The sequence below is a fragment of the Metarhizium brunneum genome, chromosome 3 (assembly GCF_013426205.1).
Source record: "Metarhizium brunneum chromosome 3, complete sequence".
NCBI lineage: Eukaryota > Fungi > Ascomycota > Sordariomycetes > Hypocreales > Clavicipitaceae > Metarhizium > Metarhizium brunneum.
In genome coordinates, this window is record NC_089424.1 from 2,099,738 (window position 1) to 2,119,866 (window position 20,129).

The 20,129-nt window shown below is 51.9% G+C and overlaps 6 protein-coding genes and 2 non-coding genes across 8 annotated transcripts; 5 read left to right on the plus strand and 3 right to left on the minus strand.

Moving 5' to 3' along the window:
• Positions 1-1,070: 1,070 nt before the first annotated feature.
• On the minus strand, positions 1,071-1,761 carry nudG (Dynein light chain, cytoplasmic; the record flags this gene model as incomplete). The annotated part of the gene is made up of 7 exons (XM_066130675.1): positions 1,071-1,135; positions 1,184-1,253; positions 1,325-1,351; positions 1,420-1,454; positions 1,511-1,544; positions 1,604-1,626; positions 1,713-1,761. 7 exons carry the CDS (start codon positions 1,759-1,761, stop codon positions 1,071-1,073), a joined length of 303 nt encoding a protein of 100 aa, XP_065986653.1.
• A 636-nt stretch (positions 1,762-2,397) lies between these two features.
• On the minus strand, positions 2,398-3,327 carry NMRAL1_2 (NmrA-like family domain-containing protein 1; the record flags this gene model as incomplete). The annotated part of the gene is made up of 1 exon (XM_014688986.1): positions 2,398-3,327. One exon carries the CDS (start codon positions 3,325-3,327, stop codon positions 2,398-2,400), a length of 930 nt encoding a protein of 309 aa, XP_014544472.1.
• Positions 3,328-4,651: 1,324 nt separating this feature from the next.
• Positions 4,652-4,993, minus strand: aclP_0 (Nonribosomal peptide synthetase aclP; the record flags this gene model as incomplete). Its single annotated transcript, XM_014688987.1, has 1 exon — positions 4,652-4,993. The coding sequence occupies one exon, from the start codon at positions 4,991-4,993 to the stop codon at positions 4,652-4,654; it is 342 nt and encodes a 113-aa protein (XP_014544473.1).
• Positions 4,994-6,781: 1,788 nt separating this feature from the next.
• On the plus strand, positions 6,782-6,884 carry G6M90_tRNA00000074. The gene has a single exon. It is a non-coding gene; the product is annotated as a tRNA-Leu (tRNA).
• Positions 6,885-7,447: 563 nt separating this feature from the next.
• On the plus strand, positions 7,448-7,546 carry G6M90_tRNA00000073. Its single transcript has one exon. It is a non-coding gene; the product is annotated as a tRNA-Leu (tRNA).
• A 673-nt stretch (positions 7,547-8,219) lies between these two features.
• On the plus strand, positions 8,220-11,045 carry mrd-1 (Multiple RNA-binding domain-containing protein 1; the record flags this gene model as incomplete). The annotated part of the gene is made up of 3 exons (XM_014688988.1): positions 8,220-8,450; positions 8,514-9,311; positions 9,558-11,045. The coding sequence occupies 3 exons, from the start codon at positions 8,220-8,222 to the stop codon at positions 11,043-11,045; spliced, it is 2,517 nt and encodes an 838-aa protein (XP_014544474.1).
• Positions 11,046-12,259: 1,214 nt separating this feature from the next.
• On the plus strand, positions 12,260-14,847 carry AbaA (Conidiophore development regulator abaA; the record flags this gene model as incomplete). Its single annotated transcript, XM_014688989.2, has 3 exons — positions 12,260-12,470; positions 12,535-12,765; positions 12,848-14,847. 3 exons carry the CDS (start codon positions 12,260-12,262, stop codon positions 14,845-14,847), a joined length of 2,442 nt encoding a protein of 813 aa, XP_014544475.2.
• A 3,797-nt stretch (positions 14,848-18,644) lies between these two features.
• G6M90_00g059030 (uncharacterized protein) lies at positions 18,645-20,000 on the plus strand (the record flags this gene model as incomplete). Its single annotated transcript, XM_014688990.1, has 1 exon — positions 18,645-20,000. One exon carries the CDS (start codon positions 18,645-18,647, stop codon positions 19,998-20,000), a length of 1,356 nt encoding a protein of 451 aa, XP_014544476.1.
• Between the last annotated feature and the right edge of the window lie 129 nt (positions 20,001-20,129).

A 20,129-nucleotide genomic window follows, 5' to 3' on the forward strand; every position in this document is an offset into this window, starting at 1 on the left:
GGTGGAGCGGGTTGCAGTGCGGATCCATGGAGTTACATAAAATACCATGTATGAATCTGTCGAGCACATTCCCACGCGCGCATGGTCATGCTCATGCTCATGTTTGCCATCAACGGCGTGGTGTTGCGTTGGGGACAGGCAATACTGTGGTGAAGGAAGGACGGCGCTGCCGGGCATCCAAGTGTAAAGCGAGATGAAAGATGCCGGACACGTACAATTCATTCAGAGTTGGCGAACGGATACACGCTGTTGTTCCTGTACGTGGTGTTGGGGGGAACCGGTGGAACTCGGCTTGACATTCATATTCACGTGGGCGTCGCAGCCCGTTATCCCGTCTTGTAATTGAGACAAGACACGATGCAGACCACAAAGAAAGATGCCGACTCGTACACAAGGAACAGAGCGAGCACGACAAGACGGACAGGACAGATGGGCGTATCGTGTTGCGTAGTACGTCGGGCATCAACACCAGACAACCACAGGGCCATTTGCAAAACAAGCCCGCAGTGTATACTACCAAGACGGGTGTATTTTGCAAGAGCATGGCAAAAATTAGCCAGACTAGCAACAAATCCACAGCTTCGATTCACGGCCCTCTTGTACAATCCATCTCCGTGGCTCATCTTTGGACATGTTTGTTTCTCTGCGTAGCAGCATCGTCATAGCTTTGGATCTGGCATCGAACCGTGTCTGGAAATCAGGCACCTGGCAGAATCAGCAGAACCGCGCACGGCTGATTCACCATTTCCCTCAAAATAAAAACACAGCCCCGACAAAAAAGCAACATGATGGCCGATGAATAGGGACAAGGCAAATGGATTTTTTTTTACCCCCTCTTCATAGTACTATCCTGGCGAATTAATCACTGCCCGCACCGGTTCGACAAGTCCCGCTCCCGACACAAACACACAAGATTTCCCACCGTGGTCGCTTGGCAAATTTCCCGAAAACCCCATGGTTCCCTATTCATCGTAGACGCTCGGCGGAGGTGGTGGTACTAAAGACGTCCGTCTGGCTAGTAGTAATCGTCGTCGTCGTCGTCGTCGTCGTCGTCGCGTTCACTGTCGTCATTATTGCGTCTTGAAGAGGAGGATGGCACAGTGGCCGAGGTAGAAGTAGATGAAGTGTTTGGTTTCTGCCACACGTCAGTTGATTTCGCTTCAGGGGGGCCGTCATGACGAACCGTGGGTCACGAAGCTGCCAAAATTGCGGCCAACAATGCAGTGCCAAGTCGGGCCCTTTCGCTCGTCAAACTGTGCATCGTTAGCAACGGCCGGGTAGGTAGGTAGCGCGGCGATGCGGGATTCAGGGGGGTTGGACCAACTGTGCGCTTGATGTGTTGGGCAATGTCCTGTGGTGTTTGTACGTATTAACAAAGATGCGCCCCGGGGGTGATGGACCTTGCTCGGTTGCCTATACTTTTTCAATGGTGAACTTGGACATGGCCTCCTGGGCTACGCGTCGTCAGTATCCCGTGCCAGAGTGCCTTGTTGCGACGTGCCCGACGTACCGACTTCGATCGACTCTTGCTGCATGTCCTCGGTCTGTTTGGCACCCGTCAGCTCGCCGTTCGGCCTCTTGTCGTCGCTCGCCCGCTCCTCACCATGTCGGCCGACTTGATCTGGGCTGACATCGAGTGTTAGCAAGGGTTTCCAGCGCCCGGCGTCACGGGGAATCCAAGGGTGCCATGACGGGGGACGGGCTCGTCGCACCTTCAAGCTTCTCCCGGGGAGCGGGAGTTTCTGCCTGCTTGTCCGCCATTTCGCCGCAAGGTGGGGGGATATGTCGCGTCGCGTGTTTCTTCTTCTTGCGCGTCGTGTTCCTGTGCTAGAGTCTCAGCACTAAATGGCCCTTCGGAAAGTGTGCGTGCCCCCTGATTCGGGCGGTTGAAGTCTTGCCATCAGGGAGGCGTGATGCATAGGCCAGGTTTGAGGTTTGGGGACATTGGACCAAGGACTGACCCCTATTTGTGCAATAGGCAGATGCGTTACGGAGCTGCAATAAAGGGGACACACGCACTGGTCGGCGGCGGCGATGGTCGGGGCGGGATGGCGTTGGATGCTGGATCGTTCAGTCACAGGCGGGATGTCGGTTGTTGTATTCAACGCTGTTGTGTCTGGTTGGAGATGGCAAGGTCTCGAGCTGGACGGCGCGAGTAAACAAAGCTCCAAGTTGGCTTGAGCCATGTGGGACGAACAGCCGAACATTGAGGACATGGAACATTAATCCTGGCAACTCCCGCCCGGCGTCTCCACACGGGAACTGGGATGGAGTCTGATCACTGATGGCTTGTATGGGCATCACCGCTATTGATTTTTTTTCTTTTTTCTATTTTCTTCTCCCCTTCAATTCTCAGCAACTCCTTCTCATTACAGAGTACTCCGTACACAACGCCCCCTAGTTCAGCTCCAACGGGTTTTCTGCGAGGTAGTCCTCCAAACTGTGCAGCTTCCCCCGAGCCTGGCCCGCCGCCCAAGCCACCAGCTCCTCCGTATTCTTGCCATAGTATCCAAAGTCCTGTATATTCAACAGCATATGCACAATGTAATCCCCCATCGCTGGAGGCAAGAACTTCCGAAACGCGTCTTCCGGCAGCTGCCTGTAAGCAACAGTCTTGCCGGTACTCCTGCTGATAATGCCCACGATTTCCTCCATTGTGTACAGCCCCGTGGCCGCACAGAGAGTTTTGCCTTGATACGCGTCCGGGTTCGCCAAGATGGCAGAGACGTACTTGCCCGTCTCGGTGATGTCTATGAGCGGCAGCTTTGTGGCGGGAGAAGCAACGGTGGCGAGTACGTAGGTGCCATCGTCGGTGGCGTTGGGCCGCAGGTTTGTTGCGAAATTCTGCATGAAGGAGCCCGGCGCGAAGAAGGCGCTCTTGACCGGCAGTGTCCGTATGTACTTCTCGACCTGGGTTTTGCAGTCGAAATGCCCTCCCTTGCTATACCTGCCGCCCGAGTTCTCCTTGATGGAGGGCAGCGTGCTGAAGATGAGATACTCTGCGCCCACGGCCACGGCGGCATCGGCGATACGCCGACCCTGTGAAATCTCTCGCTCTTGCAGCATGCTGTCGTAGATGGTGGCGGTGAGAAAGTATACTGTGTGTGCGCCTTGGAGGGCTTTCTCGACCGATGGTGTGTCGTCGGCGTTGCCTGTGACGACCTCGATGTCCTTTTGCAGCAGATGCTGTGCTGCCGCCGTGGATGCGTCGCGGGTTACTGCTCGGATCTTGTATTCCTGGCGAAGAGTCGCATCGTCGAGGACCGAGTTGATGACCGATCCGCCCTGGTTACCTGTGGCCCCGAATACCACGAGGAGCTTGCTCATTGTGTGTATATTGATGATTGAGGGAGGGCCTAATGCCAAGCGAAGTTGATGATGATTTTGCTGGAATCTTGTGTCTGTCCTTTGGGTAGGTATAAACGTTGCATCAGCGTTGGAGCAGTGGCGGTTGCCAGGTTAAATACCCATCTTGACTTTTGCAGGAATAGAGTTCAGCAGCCATAGCAGCGGCCTTTTCCAAGGGCGCGAGTGCCGTCACGGAATTAGGGAAACATTTGCAGCCAGTTACTCCGGTCATCTAAGAATAGACCTTGAGCTAAAGAACGCCAAAAACCTTTGCACGGAGTGGTGTACGCGGCAACAATGCAGTGAAGCTTGTCAGCCTCGTCCATATGCAAACACACCAAAATTACCGGAACTACCATGACATGGTCCATGCCGATCGTTTCATCGGCCGAGGGTTGTCAGTATATCAACGTTAGAGACTCGAGTTGAAGACGGAGTTGAACATGGTTGGTGGAAATAAGGCAGAGTTATCTATCTCCTACGCTAACCCGGTTTCATATTTAAACAAATCGTGTTTGGTTCAACTTGATGTCTGTAAACTGCCCAGCGAGTGGTTTGGTGCCCTTGGCTACTCTTTCGTCATCCATTGTCGACCGCCTCGGAACGTGCATTGACAAAGGTTACGGGAACAGAGCCTTGACGGTGCTCATATCCTCCTCTTGTCTTCCGAGGTAGGGGCTTCCCGGGATCAAATCTTGCTCGGTCGGGCCCTCGGCCTGTAAAACCATAGAAACGATGCCCAGCGCGATTTGATGCATTGTATGGTGCGAAGCTCGACCTTTCTTCATGTAAGGAGACATATAATATATATTCTTCACACCGATACCTGGGAGGCAAGACTGCCAGAACCCGGCTGTGATTTGGTCGGCGTCGACTCAGGAGGAGCCGGTGGTGATGCTTTGATTCTTTGAGCGTGGCAATATAGGAGTGATAACCCCTTCCAAAGCAACTCCTATTCCCTTGTGGTCAGGACGCGATGGCCACACCGACTACTTGATCCCTAGCCGTCTCTTCCTCCGTTAACTCGTCCACCGAGGACGCCAAGTCCGAGGTGACGGGGTTGTTGATGACCCTTCTGACGCAAAAATATCGCTTGGATGAGGGAAGAGATTCACCTCGCAAGCCGTAACTGCATGATAGAATGTCCGCCCAGCACCATAAAGCCTGGAGCTCGGTCTATGGGTATTCTCGAGTCAAGCCATCAGATCGCGGACAGCACTCAATTTTAATCTCAGTCACCGTCATGCTCTTCCGTTGAGGCTACCACCTCTCAGCCCTGGCATATTCCATCCGCTCAAGCTTTTTATAATCCAGTTTGTCTGCCGCCGTAAGAGAGATTTCCGGCAGCACAAGGATTCTCCGGGGCCTTGCGTGAGGGGATAAGAGCATCGCCAACGAATGTCTTGATATCTAACTCGTCTAATGCACTTCTTGACGTGCTGGGTATATGGTACTCTGCCAGTAGATGGTCGTCACGAAAGAGCATAGCAGCACCTCCACATTCAGGGATGGCTTTGAGACTTCGCGCTTCCAAGTCGTCGAGGTTAAACCGGAAGCTGTGCAGCTTGATTTGCTGATCTTTGCGGTTAATGCTGGTCTCTCTAAAGGCGCTATCCCAGTTAGCATAGTCGCCCGTCTTGTACATTCTCCTGGTCGGAATACGCAAGACGGAGTCGGCGAGTCATCGGTTTGTGTTCTCCATGGGCTGATCGATCTATCCATTTGATACTCGGATACCGGCCAGACAGAGTTCCCCCACTGCGCCTGGCGATAGCAGACAATGACTGCGATCGAGTGTATATAACCTGCTAGGCGGGTTTGCCTGGCCAAGTCTGACATCCTCGTTCACTGCCAGTTGTTTGATTGCTGCGCCGAATGTCGCTTCCGTCGGGCCATCCATGTTGAAGAGAAAAGAGTTCTTTTTCCCCACACATCAGGTTCTTCTGAAAGGAGACCAGGCCCTTGCGAGTACATTGCTCCTCGGCCTTGGGCTAGCCAGTGGACCTCGACATGATGCATATGTGGGAGAGATCATATGGGCGAACGATATTGTCGGATAGTCTGCTCCATCTCTTGTGGCATAAGGACGCGTACGATAATAGGTACCAATAGCCTCTCCTCATCACCTTGCAGAAGGCAGTTCACTCCGATATCAACAATAGACCAAACATTGCATTTATCCTCTTCGGGAAAATGGGCAGTAGAGAGAAGACTTGTAGTCGGCACTGGTCTCAAACGATCATGTTCAGGGGAACTCTGGATTGCAAGTCGGTGCGGCTGTTATCCACTGACAGAGACTGTTCTCCCTCTTCATAGAGAGAAACAGGGCAGAACTCTAAGAATTAACGACAGCGTCGTTCAGCGACGGCGGTCATAGAAACAGTCGCCAAGATAGAGATGTCACCCCTCTGGCACTCCGCAGCAACGAGGATCGCGGCCAGATAGTTGCTGTCCAGCTAGACAAAACTGCCATCTTCTGTAGCGCTCTTAATGTCGCCAACGCCGAGTCCAAGCACCGTTAATATTGCCTGTACAACCTCAGATATTACGAACCGTCACTGCGGATCTTTGACTCCATGATTGCCAGGGTTGACTCGGTGTTCTCACCACTTGCTGCCACCGCTCAGGTACAGGACAATACGATTGGAAGAGCGCTGTAGGCGTTGAAAACCAGGACTTCCCGAGGCTCTCTTGGTTGCTTACTTTAATCCTACGGGGTGATGTGATATATATTCACATATACATATATATGGCAAAAGCCCATGTCGAGGCCGACGTTGGACGTTGGGCGCATCCCAACGCCGATAATCAAGTTCATGTATAACTACCCATCAGCGACTAGGTGTTCCACATAATACATTCAGGTTAGAAGGAAATTTCGCACTTTGATCCAGCCGTATTGAAGGTGAGTATGGCGGCCGTTGTCATCTACGATCCGGCATGACGAGTGGGATAGCCTCCCGCAGCGAGAGACACAGCCTTGTGTCTGCAGCAGCATATGGAACGCGTTTCATGAAATTAGTATACCAAAGCCGCAGCGTTGGGTATTCGGTCAAACGGTCAACTGTCCTTTGAACTTGCGTCAGGACCACCATATCACTGCAAGTGTCAACCTTGGACTAGGAATACCCAAGGTCAAACCACGAACAGCCGGAAGAAACACGACAGCACTCATAAAAATCTATCAGTCTCTGTATACTCCAACACTGTCCGTGTAATGTCGAAAAGCACAAGGTAAGCAACTGCTGCCGAAGTGTCAACGGGATTGACGGGACGATATTGGCAAGTATTCATTAAGTATGCAGTGTAAAAAAATCAAGGTCGCATAAAGAAGGGGGAAAGCACGATGGTCATTCATAAACCGCCTCACGGTTGAGGTAATTGCCGCACAAAAAAAATATGAAGGAACTTCAAGGGACAAAAAGAAACTCCTTGATGAGACTGGGACTCGAACCCAGGAGGATTGCTCCATCAGGAAACTGGTAGTTATTAAGGTGACCTTAACCTGACGCCATAACCAACTCGGCCATCTCACCCGATGTTGTTGTTGGCGACGGGGCTTCTTATCCATTCTCATACAGAGCCCAAGCGCACAACCAGCAAAAAAAAAGCGCAGGGCGCCACATTGGAAGGAGGCGCCGGCCATTTGTGGGGTCGCTGCCCTATTGCTACCCATTCCATAGTCGATATTGACTGGGTCGTGATATCGGAGCCAGAAAAAAAAACCACGCTTCCAGCCAGCACCAAAGAATAATCTGCAAGTGGATGAATGCCTGCCTAGTGAGTACAAGGTGTAATGCTGTATTAATTCACCAGAAGTTATGTATTTTATTATCATAGTGGTCAAAATATGTGACTAGACTTTCTGCCGGCATGTTTAGTAATTTATGGCAAAAATCGCTCAGAAGTAGCAAGTTACGACTGTGATGGTGATTTACAAATAGCTTCATGTATAGCGACACTTGAAATATATGGCCAATAGGTATTTTCACGTCCTAAATAACATACACTGTCAAAAATAAATATTGCTGGTATATACCTACTGATAGGGCAAGTAGCAAAACGGTATAAAAAAAAACCATCCGAGTGGAAAAATAAATGATGAGACTGGGACTCGAACCCAGGAGGATTGCTCCATCAGGAAGCTGGTGTTAAGGTAACCTTAACCTGACGCCATAACCAACTCGGCCATCTCACCGCATGCGATTGATGACTTCTCTAACGTTATTCAATATTATGAGCCATCCCTGCCCATGGTAAATTAGCCGACTTGTTTGTCGAACAATATTATAGAATCCGGTAATTGTGCACTAAAAAGTATTATATTCTGGATTATTTCCTCCTTAGGATATTAATAGAGAAATAGCTTTTTGCTCTATATTTTTCTCGTTTTAGTCAGCGTTTGGGTGTAGCAATTCATCTGGATGGTAGTATATCAAAGGGATAAAATCTCAATGGAATATGCGTTTTACAGACAAATCTATCCGCTGTTCCAGAACATCCACAAGGCTATTTAAGGATATTAAATCCGAGAGAGAGACAATAAAGCCGCTTTATACTACAATTTGACTACCCACGAACACGCGTAGACACGCTCTTTGTCACGAAGCGATGCCCATCCTTTAAATTTTCGAAAAAAGCAGGTCCTAGGGTAGGTTAGAGTAGAGTGCACATGTATGTAGGACATCAGCATGCACGGACCAAGGGGCAGCACCGATACCCGACCACGATAAGAAGGAAACTTTTTTTTTTTTGACCCGCTGCTTCGTCTATTCCTCCTCACCATCATCAGGCTGTCTGCGGGCGGACACCAACAACATGACTTGATACTCAGCCTACCTAACGACATTCTCCTCCTCATAATCACAATCATGTCTACTTCCCGAATTTTTATCAAGGGCCTGCCCCCCAACATCACGGAGGCCGAGTTCCGTAAACATTTCTCCACCGGAAATCGAGAGATCACAGACGTCAAATTAATCCCCCAGCGTCGGATAGGATATGTGGGCTACAAGAGTGTGCATGACGCGGCTGGCGCTGTCAAATACTTCAACCGATCCTACATTCGCATGTCTAAGATAACAGTCGAGACTGCACGACCCGTAAGTCCCCCTATGTCTCGTGCTGCCTACCATCCATTACGATGGTCGCTGATGGAATGTTAGATCTCAGACCCAGCCTCGAGAAAAGGACACAGTGGTTCCCGTAACCTCGGTGCTCCCGAAGGTCATACTGCTCCGAGGTCAGCTTCTGATCATGATGTAAACACGAAGAAGCGGAAGCGAGAGGAACAGGAAACTTCTGATCCAAGGCTGCGGGAGTTTCTCCAGGTCATGAAGTCTGGTCGAGAAGGCGCCGTTGCCGATGACTCGAATGCTGCCGTTGGAGCAGATCATGCGTTCAGTCACGGAGACGTCACTGTTCCAGAGGGGGAAAGTGATGACGAGTATGAGCAAATCCCGTCGAGAGGAGAGAAATCAAGAAGGATAGAGCCACGCCAGGACAAGTCAGACAACGTTGCTCGACAACCGCCACCAAGGGTTGAGAAGACTCCCAAAGATGATATCGAGGAGGCTGGTGAGAACAAGGCTGAAGGAATTGATTCAGAGATGACTGATCAAGGTCCATCGGCAACTGGCGCAACTGACGACGATTGGTTGCGATCTCGGACTAATAGACTGCTGGATCTAGTTGATCCTGATGACCTTGCCTCTGGAGCAGTGCTAAGCCCGGTGGATGCTACCACAGAGCAAGACATGGAGAATGACAGATTATCGTCGCATTCCTCCGATGAGGTGACACCTGGCACAGCAACTGAGGTGGCGACGAGCAAGGAGACTGCGACGGAAGATGCTGTTAGCGCCATCTCTCGCACGTCTCGGCTTTTCGTCCGGAACCTTCCTTACAGCGCCACTGAAGATGATATACGGGAGACATTTGATAAGTTCGGGACACTCCAAGAGGTACGTGGGTAAATCAAATCCGATCCACTCCACCCGCCATGACTTCCTCCCCGAAAAGGCGCAATGATGAACCCCATGATAGGGACAGCTTATACCTCGGTATATGATGTGAACCTGGGCGAATATTTTAGTAGATGCTTCGATTTCTGAGCCTATATTTTGATTACACACAGCCATGTTGGATGGAGCCTTTGGTTATTTTTGTCCCCACGACACACATGAAAACTAATCTTATTCTTGGTCCAGGTTCATTTGCCATTGACTGCTGCCGGGGCAACAAAGGGCTTTGCTATGGTGCTTTTTACAAATTCATCTGACGCGGTCCGGGCATTCCAGGCACTGGATGGGGTGACCTTTCAAGGGCGTATCCTCCACATCATTCCAGCCGATGCAAAGCGGGAGCAGGGGTTGGATGAGTTTGGCATATCTAAGATGCCTCTGAAGAAACAAAACATGATACGTAAGAAAGCAGAGGCAGCTTCCAGCAGCTTCAACTGGAACTCCCTTTACATGAGCCAGGATGCTGTCAACGCCTCTATTGCCAGCCGACTGGGTGTCTCAAAATCCGAGCTGCTTGATCCTACATCGGCTGATGCCGCCATCAAGCAGGCCATTGCAGAGACTACAGTCATCCAAGAGACAAAGGCTTATTTTGCGGCCAATGGGGTCGATCTGGACGCCTTCAAGTCGCAGAGGCGGGGTGATAGCACCATCTTGGTAAAGAACTTTCCATTCGGGACTACGATGGAGGAGCTTCGCAAAATGTTTGAGGAGCATGGCCAAGTCCTTAGAGTTCTCATGCCCCCAACGGGCACTATTGCTATTGTCCAGTTCGCACAAGCAAACCATGCAAAGGCCGCTTTCGGTAAGCTTGCATACAGACGAATCAAGGATAGTGTACTTTTCCTGGAGAAGGCGCCCAAGCATTTGCTCAGAGGAGATATCTCGGAGCAGACTAGCCGGCAGCAGGCAACAGGGGTGCAAAAGTTTACCGTCAGTGACTTGCTGTCAAGCGGTGATAAGGCGGAAGAGGTGGAAACGACGTCTCTGTTTATCCGCAATTTAAACTTTGCCACAACCACTAGCAGGCTGGCTGAGGCTTTCGAGTCTCTCGACGGATTCGTGTCAGCAAGAGTCAAGACGAAAATGGATCCCAAGAAACCAGGCCAAACGCTTAGCATGGGGTTTGGTTTTGCTGAGTTTCGATCTAAGACCCAGGCTCAGGCAGCTCTCAAGGCAATGGATGGGCACGTACTGGATGGTCACACTCTGGGCGTGAAAGCGTCACATAAGGGCCAAGATGCGGCCGAAGAACGACGGCGAGAAGATCGAGCGAAGAAGGCGGCGGCCCAGAGGACCAAGATCGTCATTAAGAACTTGCCTTTCCAAGCCACAAAAAAAGATGTCCGGTCACTGTTCGGGACGTACGGCCAGCTTAGATCTGTCCGCGTTCCGAAAAAGGCTGACTTTACCGCAAGAGGCTTTGCATTTGCCGACTTTGTTACTCCTCGAGAAGCGGAGAACGCGCTAAATGCGCTCAAGGATACTCATCTTCTCGGGCGCCGCCTAGTACTAGATTTTGCAGAGGCCGAGGCGGTTGATGCTGAGGAAGAAATCGAGAAGATGCAGCGCAAAGTAGGGGGCCAAGTCAATAAAGTAGCCCTTCAGCGACTTACAGGCGGAGGGAGGAAAAGGGTCACTATTGGCAACGACGAAGAGGAATTCGACACTTAGTGTAACAAGGAGGCAGAGCAATAACTATTTGGCTGCCGCCTGCGGATGCAGCACCGGACAGTACAGCGCCTATAGTTGATCAATTTTCTGCCCTATCGTCACTAGCCCAGGCTTTCTGGGTGGTCTCCCTTGGGAAGGGGCAGTGTGCGCTTCGACGAGCCGCCTAGACGCCCGAAGTCGCGAGCCTGGCCGACAACAAACATGGCGTGTTGTGATGAGCCGACTCGGAGAAACCAAGAATTCGATTTTCGGAGCGGACGGCTGTGAAATTGTCTGTTTGTCTGATGGCAATCTCTTTCGCATACCTGCGGCCGCCTGGACAACACCTCTCTGAAGGTGTGTCTCTCCAAGAGGCCATGACGGGCCTTGGTGTGCTGGACCCGCTCAACCCTCCCTTGCGTCCCAACGCCCTCGATGCAGGCCGCTGCAGACACTTTAGCTACCATGTGCCCGTTGGGTTTTACGACGAGACCTTCATTGGCCGGAGCTCTCGTCTCTTTCGGTCGCAGACATGGGTGCCGACTAGTGACGAACTGTCCAGGACCCATCCCCCACTGCCTGGACACCCCAGGCGCCTCCTCCATCCCATCCCCCCCCTGCCTTGCTGGGCGCTGTGTAGATAGATCTTGATATTTAGGTTGAGGGGCGAGAAAAGGATGGGTAGCTCTGTCAACCCTTTGTCAATATGATCCGCTGGAGCTTGTTGTCCTCCACCTATAGGTCTTGGATTTATACAGTCTTAGATCCTCCCGGGAAATAGAGCTTCGTTCCAGTCGAACCCATCACTCTCCTCAGATCATACATTTAGACCACCATTCCACATCCCAAAATTCCTCTCTACATATCTTGTCCTCTCCAACTCGCTCTTCCTCTTCCCACTCCAACTTTGGTTGCCATTGTGCGAGGCATTTTTGCAGCTTCAGCGGGCTTGGTTCTCGTTCGTTGCGTCTCATCGACATTCCTTGTGCCACTCACTCTCTTTTGCCTTTGCAGTTACAATGTCTTCACTCTTTCAGCCAAGACCAGTGCTGTCATCACAGCGTTACTCACAGTCACCAGACTATGTTGATACCAGACGTAGTATCCATAATGGCAGACTACCTCTTCGAGAGTCCACTGGCAATGCTCAATCCCACAGCTTTAATGGCTTAGTCTCTTGTTATCAGAATCAGGTGGCCTTAGCACCATCTATGCAAACCACTATTCCTGCTCCCATGGTTCCTTCACAATCCCTCGATTGCCTTTACAGAGTTCCGACTCCTCGTCAACAGGCTCGTTTTCAGAGGAGGCCCAAGACTTCCGTCAATCCCCTCTACTTCTGGCCAGCTTTCCGCCAGTATCGTAACAGGCAGGCTCACAAAGATACCCAAAAGGACAAGGGTGGCGTCTGGCGTCGACCGGAGCTTGAAGATGCCTTCGTCGACTGTAAGTGGTTGCCCTGCTGCTTGATGCAGACTTTTTAATTCAGTCCGCTAATAGCCGTCGTCAGCTGTACTGCTCATGCCTCACATGGGCCGCCGCAAGTTCTCCATGGGAGGCAAACTCCACGGCCGCAACATGCTGATCAGCGAGTACATCTTTGTGATTTGCATTGCTCTCTTGGGGAGCAAGGAGATTTTCCGAATCGACAATAGTAATGAAAGCATCGAACAGATGGGACGCAAACAAGTCTCCAGCCATATGCAAGTGGTGAAGAAGTTTTTCGAAGATCTTCGTTGCTGTAAGTTGAGCGTCTTGGCATACATTCTTTGCAAACTGTGCCTGCCTATGGGAGATGAGGGATACTAACCCAGTCGTCGCAGTCCACTTTTTGTTCCCGTCAGAGGAAAAGAAGGAGCCCGGCTCGACAAACTCGGATGACGGCTATGACGAAGAAGAGCAGGAGTCATTCAAGTCGAACCCTGTTCTTACAGCTCTGGCAGAGGGCCGAGTTCCCGACGTCAAACCCAACTATGAGTACTTCTCCCAGCTTCTGGCCTTGCAGTCATCCATCTGCACACGACCGAAGACGTGTGAGATTTTTGTCTCGTCTTCTGATATCAAGATTCGGGATGATGTTGCCTACGATGCTCATGATACCCCCCTGGACCAAGCGTCCTTCCCTCACTTGAATAAGTACACCAACTGTGACGACAGTCCCAACGTCCTTGGCAAGGATGTCCTTTTGCACGAGTACACTCGATCTCTTGACCGAACCACGTCCGCCTGCGCCAAGTCTGTGACCCGGCGATGGCAGAATGATGCCCCTGCCATGTTTGAGACTCTCGAGCTTCCCTCTAGAGACGAGGAGTGCTTGCTGCTAGAGATGTGCGCCACTCTGGAATTGCACGAACATGCCAAGTTCCCGTCTGGATCGGAGCTCACGGGGTTTGTCGAGGTTGCTATTACGCAGCCTGCTCTGCAGAACCATCGGTGGAAGTGCATCACACGCCTTACGAGACCCGCAGAGCTCCACAGCGATGAGGGCAAGCATGGTGTTTACACAAATGACAGCGGAATCCACCGCCGTGGATGCAGCGATTCCAAGGCGGAGTGCGAGTGCCACACCCGCCCTCGTCAGGATATTCACGTTCCTTTCCCTGCAGTGGAGTGGGCCAGCATTCTTAGCATGGCGGTGCAATATCCCGACGTTGAGCACCAGCGCCTGAAGGAGAAGCGACGCAAGTATGCCGATGGCGACGGCAAGAAGGAACTCGAGAGAGCTGGCAGCAAGCGCAAGCGCTCCGAGGATGAAGGCGACGCTGCCTCGTGGACTCGCCGAGAACTGACTGGCAGCGACTTGATTTGCAAGGTGGCCATGTACCAGGAGCTCTGGTCTTGCGCGCCCGATTCTACGCAGTGGACTCGCCAGGCAATCATCTTTTGGAGATTCAACACGACCAATCAGTGGCACAAGTACAACCCGGTCTTCAAGCCTGCTGGGACTACCTGGCGATGGCTGACTATCAATGACCCAATGTCCCGGTACCATCAGCAAAAGGCGCTGGTCTATCCAACGGCAAACGTCTCTAGAGATGCTCTCATGTCGCCAACTCCCACCATCCACCAACACTTGACAGCAGCAATGAATGAGACTTTCAACTCTTGGGACCAAGGCAGCAGCGCGCCTCACGTGCCACATGTTCCGCCTCTGCAAACCCCCAACAACAGCATCGGGCTTTTTGATTCATTCTCCAACGGACTAGCCACGCCACCACCAACGGCAACTCTGCCCCCGGCATATCCCACGGGAAATTTTGACAGCCGAAGCGGGAGTTTTGATGCTCGTAGTGCCAGCTTTGATACCAGAAGTGGTTCGTTTGATGGCAACCTGGGGCCGAACAATGGAGTAGCATTCCTCCCAACGACCGGTCCGCCACCGCAACACGAGCGCCAGCCAACAGCCCTTGGCAACAACAACCAGCCTTTCTTCGACGGACAGCAGTCCTTCTCCGAGGTGAAGCCAATCAACACAGCGGTCAACTCTTACATGACGGCCAGCACCTCGCTCGAACTCCCCAACCAGCTCGTCTACGACAACTCTGGCGTGGATGCCAGCAACATGCAAGGATGGGACATGTCTGCCCTAGACGGCTGGTCTGCAGCAGCTTCGGCACCAGGCAGCGCCACGGCAGAATGGGGACCAAATACCAAGGTTGAATCCCATGCGGGAGATCATCACGGTGCCATGTGGGCTCCTCCCCATTGGCCCCTATCTGCAGGAGCAGCGCCCAGCTCCCACGAGCGAGGTGCGAGCCCTCGACCCCTCAAGAGACGGAGAGAGACTATGGACGTTCATGTGCCCGTCACTGCTGGATGGTGACGACGATTGATGTGAAACTAATGTAGGCGCCCTATCTGGCATAGGGACGCATGTGTCACAAGACGTGGTGAAATTTGTATGGAAATGTGTATTAATTCTGGTGTTGGGTGGAACAATTTCGTCATGGGCGCTGGAGGCGTATTCTTACGATAGGATATGGTCTTGTTTCTCTACTAATTATTTTGATGGGATGATGATAATAATACCACATACTTAGACCTTTGAGCTATGAACAATTTTGAAACAAGTCTGTTTTTTTTTCATCATTTTTTTTCATGATAGTACTTGCCCACCCATATGCTGCTTGATGCGAGTGTTTGTTTCGCGGTCATCAAGACAACCAAACCCCCGCCGGGCCTGTGACGTATTACGAAACTCGGGAGTTGCCAACTAGCCAGCTTGGCGGGGGAGCATAGGACAAGTTCAATCCAATATTCGGAACCCCTGCCTTATCTCCACGCCCTCCTAGACAAGGGCACCCTCGAGGAGAGACTATTTTGGTTTACTTTTGTATTCTTCAACAGGTGGAGCGGACGCAGGAACCAGGAACCCGCACAGACAAAGGAAGCCCCTGGGGCCCGTCAAGGGAGGGATGGAGAGGGCTGATGAGCCGCAGTGCGGAGAGAGAGGGCGAGACATGTCGTGCAGTAGGCGTGACGCGAAACGCGCCGCCACATGCAAGCACTTTAATTAAGCACTTTGACTAACTAACACGAGCGGCTCTGCCCATGTAAAACGATTGGTGAGGTCTGCCAATATTTTTGTAGTACATGGATTTCAGGAAAATACAACAACATGATGCAGTGGACAATGGCGCTAGTACTAGCAGCAAACAACGGACCGTTGGTGGGTTTGTGGCCAAAAGGCAAGGGGAATGCGGCAGGAAGCAACAATGACGACTGGAATTCTGGGTTCGGGCAGAAATACGGCCCGTTGGAAATTTTGCATTCTTTGTGCGTAGATGGGCATTGTGTTGATGGGGGCGACGCTGAGGAATGCTGGGCTGCCGACGTCGTGGGCGCGCGCGAGGGCGGCGAAAAGGGGGCTGCGAGTGCAGCCGACTATTGGACTTCAGGGCGGGCAAAGGGCTGTGAGCTGCAGTTGCTTGCATTTCAGGGCGCATGTTTCCTCGAGAAGGAGTATATTGGAAAAATGGAATTGTTTGTTTGTTGTTTATTTTTTCGTTGGTGGCAATGCTTGGTGTTTACGGGCCGGGTCGAACGGGTACATGGCATGTTCTGCTAATTCGAGGTATGTAAGTGGCCCTGCCGATACAACCTCGACGCTGCGAGGGGACGGGGTGTTTGGTGAGAGAAGGCGATGTGTGGTTATCGTATGGAGGTCCGATATGAAGACGACAAACGGGTTCATCATCCTTCGTGTTTAGTTATTACGGCCTTGTTTGGCTGCTTGTTGTGTTGATTTCCAGCGTGGCACTGGGGTTGTCGCTTCGGAGCAGGTATGCGCGGAAATTGGGCGGGTTGGATATATGGATTATTCCCACCTCTAATAAAGGCAGGGCTTGAACGCAGTTTGTTTGAATCCTGTGTTGACGGACTGGTGGCGAGCAGTCGGGTGACATGGCTACACTCGAGGAAGAACCCTTATTCATCATGGCTCCTCTGGCGAATTCCAGTCATCTGCAGCTTCATGCATAGCCATGACCTCCCTTATAAGTATGCTGGTTAGGCACAGAGCTGCGGGTTTTGTCGGCGTCGCGTCTGGGTTAGCTGTCATTGTGTTCTCGCATATTGTCCAGTTAGCCTATCGAAGGAGCTTCGTCTTTGTGAAAGAAGTGTGTTTGACCTGTGACTACCAGAGGGAGAAAAGGACCGGATATTTCAAAAGGCGGTGCTTGATTGTTGCTCCGTAATGACAAAGGTCACCATTGTTGCGTTGCACATCTATCCGCACCGCACAAGATATCGTCTTCAGGAACACGGATGCTGCCGTTTCAGATGACTCTCCTGCAGCATGTCGCATGAAGAGGGAAAAGAAAACACAAAGTGACGTTGGTCAAAGGTACGGCCGGCGCTTGCTCTTACACAAGGATTTGCACAAAGAATTGTGTGTGAGCGAGAGCAAGCGGTTTGTGTCGTGCATGTTGTGACAAGGGCGCATGTTTTGTGAAAGGGAAACAATGGGCGAAAGAGAAGGTCGCAGGCATGCGACCCTTTGACAGCACGGCCTGGGATATGGGATGTTTGATGAATACCGGGAGCAGGGGACGAAGATGGGAGAGAGAAACGGCATGGCAGGCATGACTCCATGAGGGCCAGTTTCACGATCAAGCGCAAGGCCTCGGACGATGGACGAATGACAGCCAGTCGTGGGCCGGCAGAGGCGCCGGTTCGCAACGGTGAACGGCCCACGAGTGCAGCGTTAGGCGCGTGGTGGGGCGGTGTTGGGGTTGGGCGGCACCATTGGATTGGCCAGCGGGTTGTTTGGGCAGGAGCGAGGCAGCTGGTGGTGCAGGCATCGCCTTGAAACATGTGCAGCCTTCGGGTGCGTGCGTCTTGCAGATTGCAGAACTCTAGCCTTGCTCTTCATGCCCCCTTTGACCTTTGACCTTTGACCGCGACCTGGCCGCGGCCTGGACGGTCTGCGGCGTGCGGTATTTGCTGTCCTCCCAGGCAACGATAGGCCACCGTGCTGCCTCGACTGTTTAGAACCACCATCCGCCCGGCAGACTCTGGCGCAATGGCGATGGCTCGGCCTGTTCGCATCTAACGGCCGAACCTGCATGCAGAAAACAGCCTCTCTTCCCATGAAACCTGTGTCTATTTTCTCTTGTTCTGTGCCAAGATGCTGTCCGACCTGCCGACTCTCCCGTCAGGCCATGGCTCCCCCGGTCATTGTCTGTCGTGAACCAACACCGCTTGACTTGGTATACAATAGTCGCCATGGCTCGGTAAAAAGCCCAAGCCGTACGCATCAATGGTGAATGGCCAACTCACCGAGCTCTTCTTCTTCTTTCTCCTAGTCTCCTTGTGTTCTGGTCCGGTGGCTGAGGATTTTCTTGCGGCTTTGCACTTTGACTCTTTGTTTGGTCTTTGGCTTCTCATTCAGTGTTCCCGCCCAGTTCAGGCACAGCGATTGCAATTACTCATTCTCCTCGACCATTGATTCAACAAACAAACCTGCACCATTCGTCAGTCCCAATAGACCATACCACGACCAAGTCTCCCGTTTATTCACATTGCTGCTTGGGCCTTGCACACACCGGGCACACCAGCTGGCTGGTGGATCTGCCAACTGTCAACGGCCTGCTGTTCACTTCAATGTTTTGACAAAAACACCCAGCTCTGAGTCTTGTTCTTTATTCTTCTTCTTGTTTGTCTGGCCACTTGCTTTTTTTCTTCAACTCTTCTTCATCCTGTGTTCAGAGCGCACAATCAACAAAGCCGCCCATGACCGTGAGCGCTCAAGTACTTCTTGCCGGCCGCGGGACCTCTTGATTACTTTCGACAACCTCCCATCATTTTGATCGATTTATACCACACCATTTTCGATTCTTACCGCCAGGAAAATAACATTTTGTTTTTTTGGTCGACTATTCTGCCTCTGTTTCTTGAAAATTTTCGATTCTCGATTTTCTCCCGGCGAGAAAATATACCTTTGCGAGCATTTCAACAGTTTAGCCCCAGACAGGCAGACTCTCATTTGTATCTAGAGTTGCATCTACTTGGAAAGAAAACACATCTTGGCTCACGCCAGACTTATAGAAAGACACCAAATTCAGGATATACCCCGTTACGTCTCGTTACGTCCCGCCACGTCCCGCCGCGTCAACCACGATGAGAAGCCTCAAGTCTCTTCGCGGCAACCCGTTCCGTCTCGGTTCCTTGCTGGCCCTCGCCTGCTTGACATCTGCCCATTCATGGATCGAGTACGCCTACGTACTTGCCCCCAATGGTACAATGGTCGGAAACATTGGCTACCCCCGAGGATACCAGCCTCGTAGTACGTCTGGCTGGACCGACAAAATCCCCCAGTGGATACTCCCTGAAAATGGAACGGCATTTTACACCGGGGAAGAAATCTTGAACAAGTACCCCTTTGAACAGAATCCCAAGCAGCCTGTGCTTGAAGCCGCCCCCGGAGACCATATCGCCCTCCTGCACCTCGAAAACGGGCATGTTACCTTGCCCCAGACTCAGGCCAACAAGCCTAAGAACCGAGGCACCATCTACCTTTACGGCACCAGCGAGCCCAGTGAAAACGAGAAACTGTTTGACGTCCATCTCCTCTGGAACAAGGATGGCACTGGTGGTAATCAGAAAGGAGTCCTTCTTGCAACTAGAAACTACGACGATGGTCGGTGCTTCCAGCCTAACACTGCGGACATTACGAACCAGCGCGTCGCCGAGTGGAAAGACGACGGGGCCCAGAACTCACAGGAGTTGTTGTGCCACTCTGATTTGAAGCTTCCCGACAACTTGAAGCCCGGCAGCTTTTACACCATCTACTGGTACTGGGACTGGCCGGCCCTGAACCCAGCCAAGATTAACATGGACAAGACTGCGGATGGACGTTTTCCATGGGCCGGGTCGTTTATGCGCGGCGACAAGGTTCCCAATGGGTGGACCATGGATACCATTGCCCGCAATGAGAGCTACAGTAGTGTGATTGATATCAAGATTGTCGAGAAACCAAAGGGGTTTGCGGGCAAGGATGCCGGAAAGGAGGCGTGGGTGTCTAAGCAGAATGTTTACTCCATGGGTGTCCAGGATCAGATGGCCAACAACTTCCAGGTCAATGTTGATGGTCTTGAGAATAGCGGCACGGGCTCTGCACCCACTTCTGCGCCTGCTTCTGCGCCTGCTTCTGCTCCCGCCTCTGCTCCCGCCCCGACCGGTAGTTCACCTGCTGCGAGTTCCGACGCTGGCGGCGTTGCTACCGTCACGCAATATGTCACTGTGCCTCCTACCACGCTCATCACCACCGTCTTCAAGACTGTCGGTGGTGGCTACAAAAAGGTCCGCCGATCTGAGCCGGCCCCGGAGCAATCGATGCTCAGGCTTACGAATCACGGAACCGATGAAGCCCCTTTCACCACTGCCTCTCCGACAGACACTCCAGACCAGCATTCTGCCGCTAAGCAAGTGTCCTCGGCAGCGCCGTATGACCGGCGCCGAGCCAGATGGTTCTAAGCCTAAAGGGGTCCCTACAAATCTTGGCTTGGGTAAGGATACAAGGCTATGGGTAGATTACATTGACTGGGTGGTACATTGCAAGTTCGCTTGTATATATTGGTACCTTTTTTTTTTTTTTTACATATC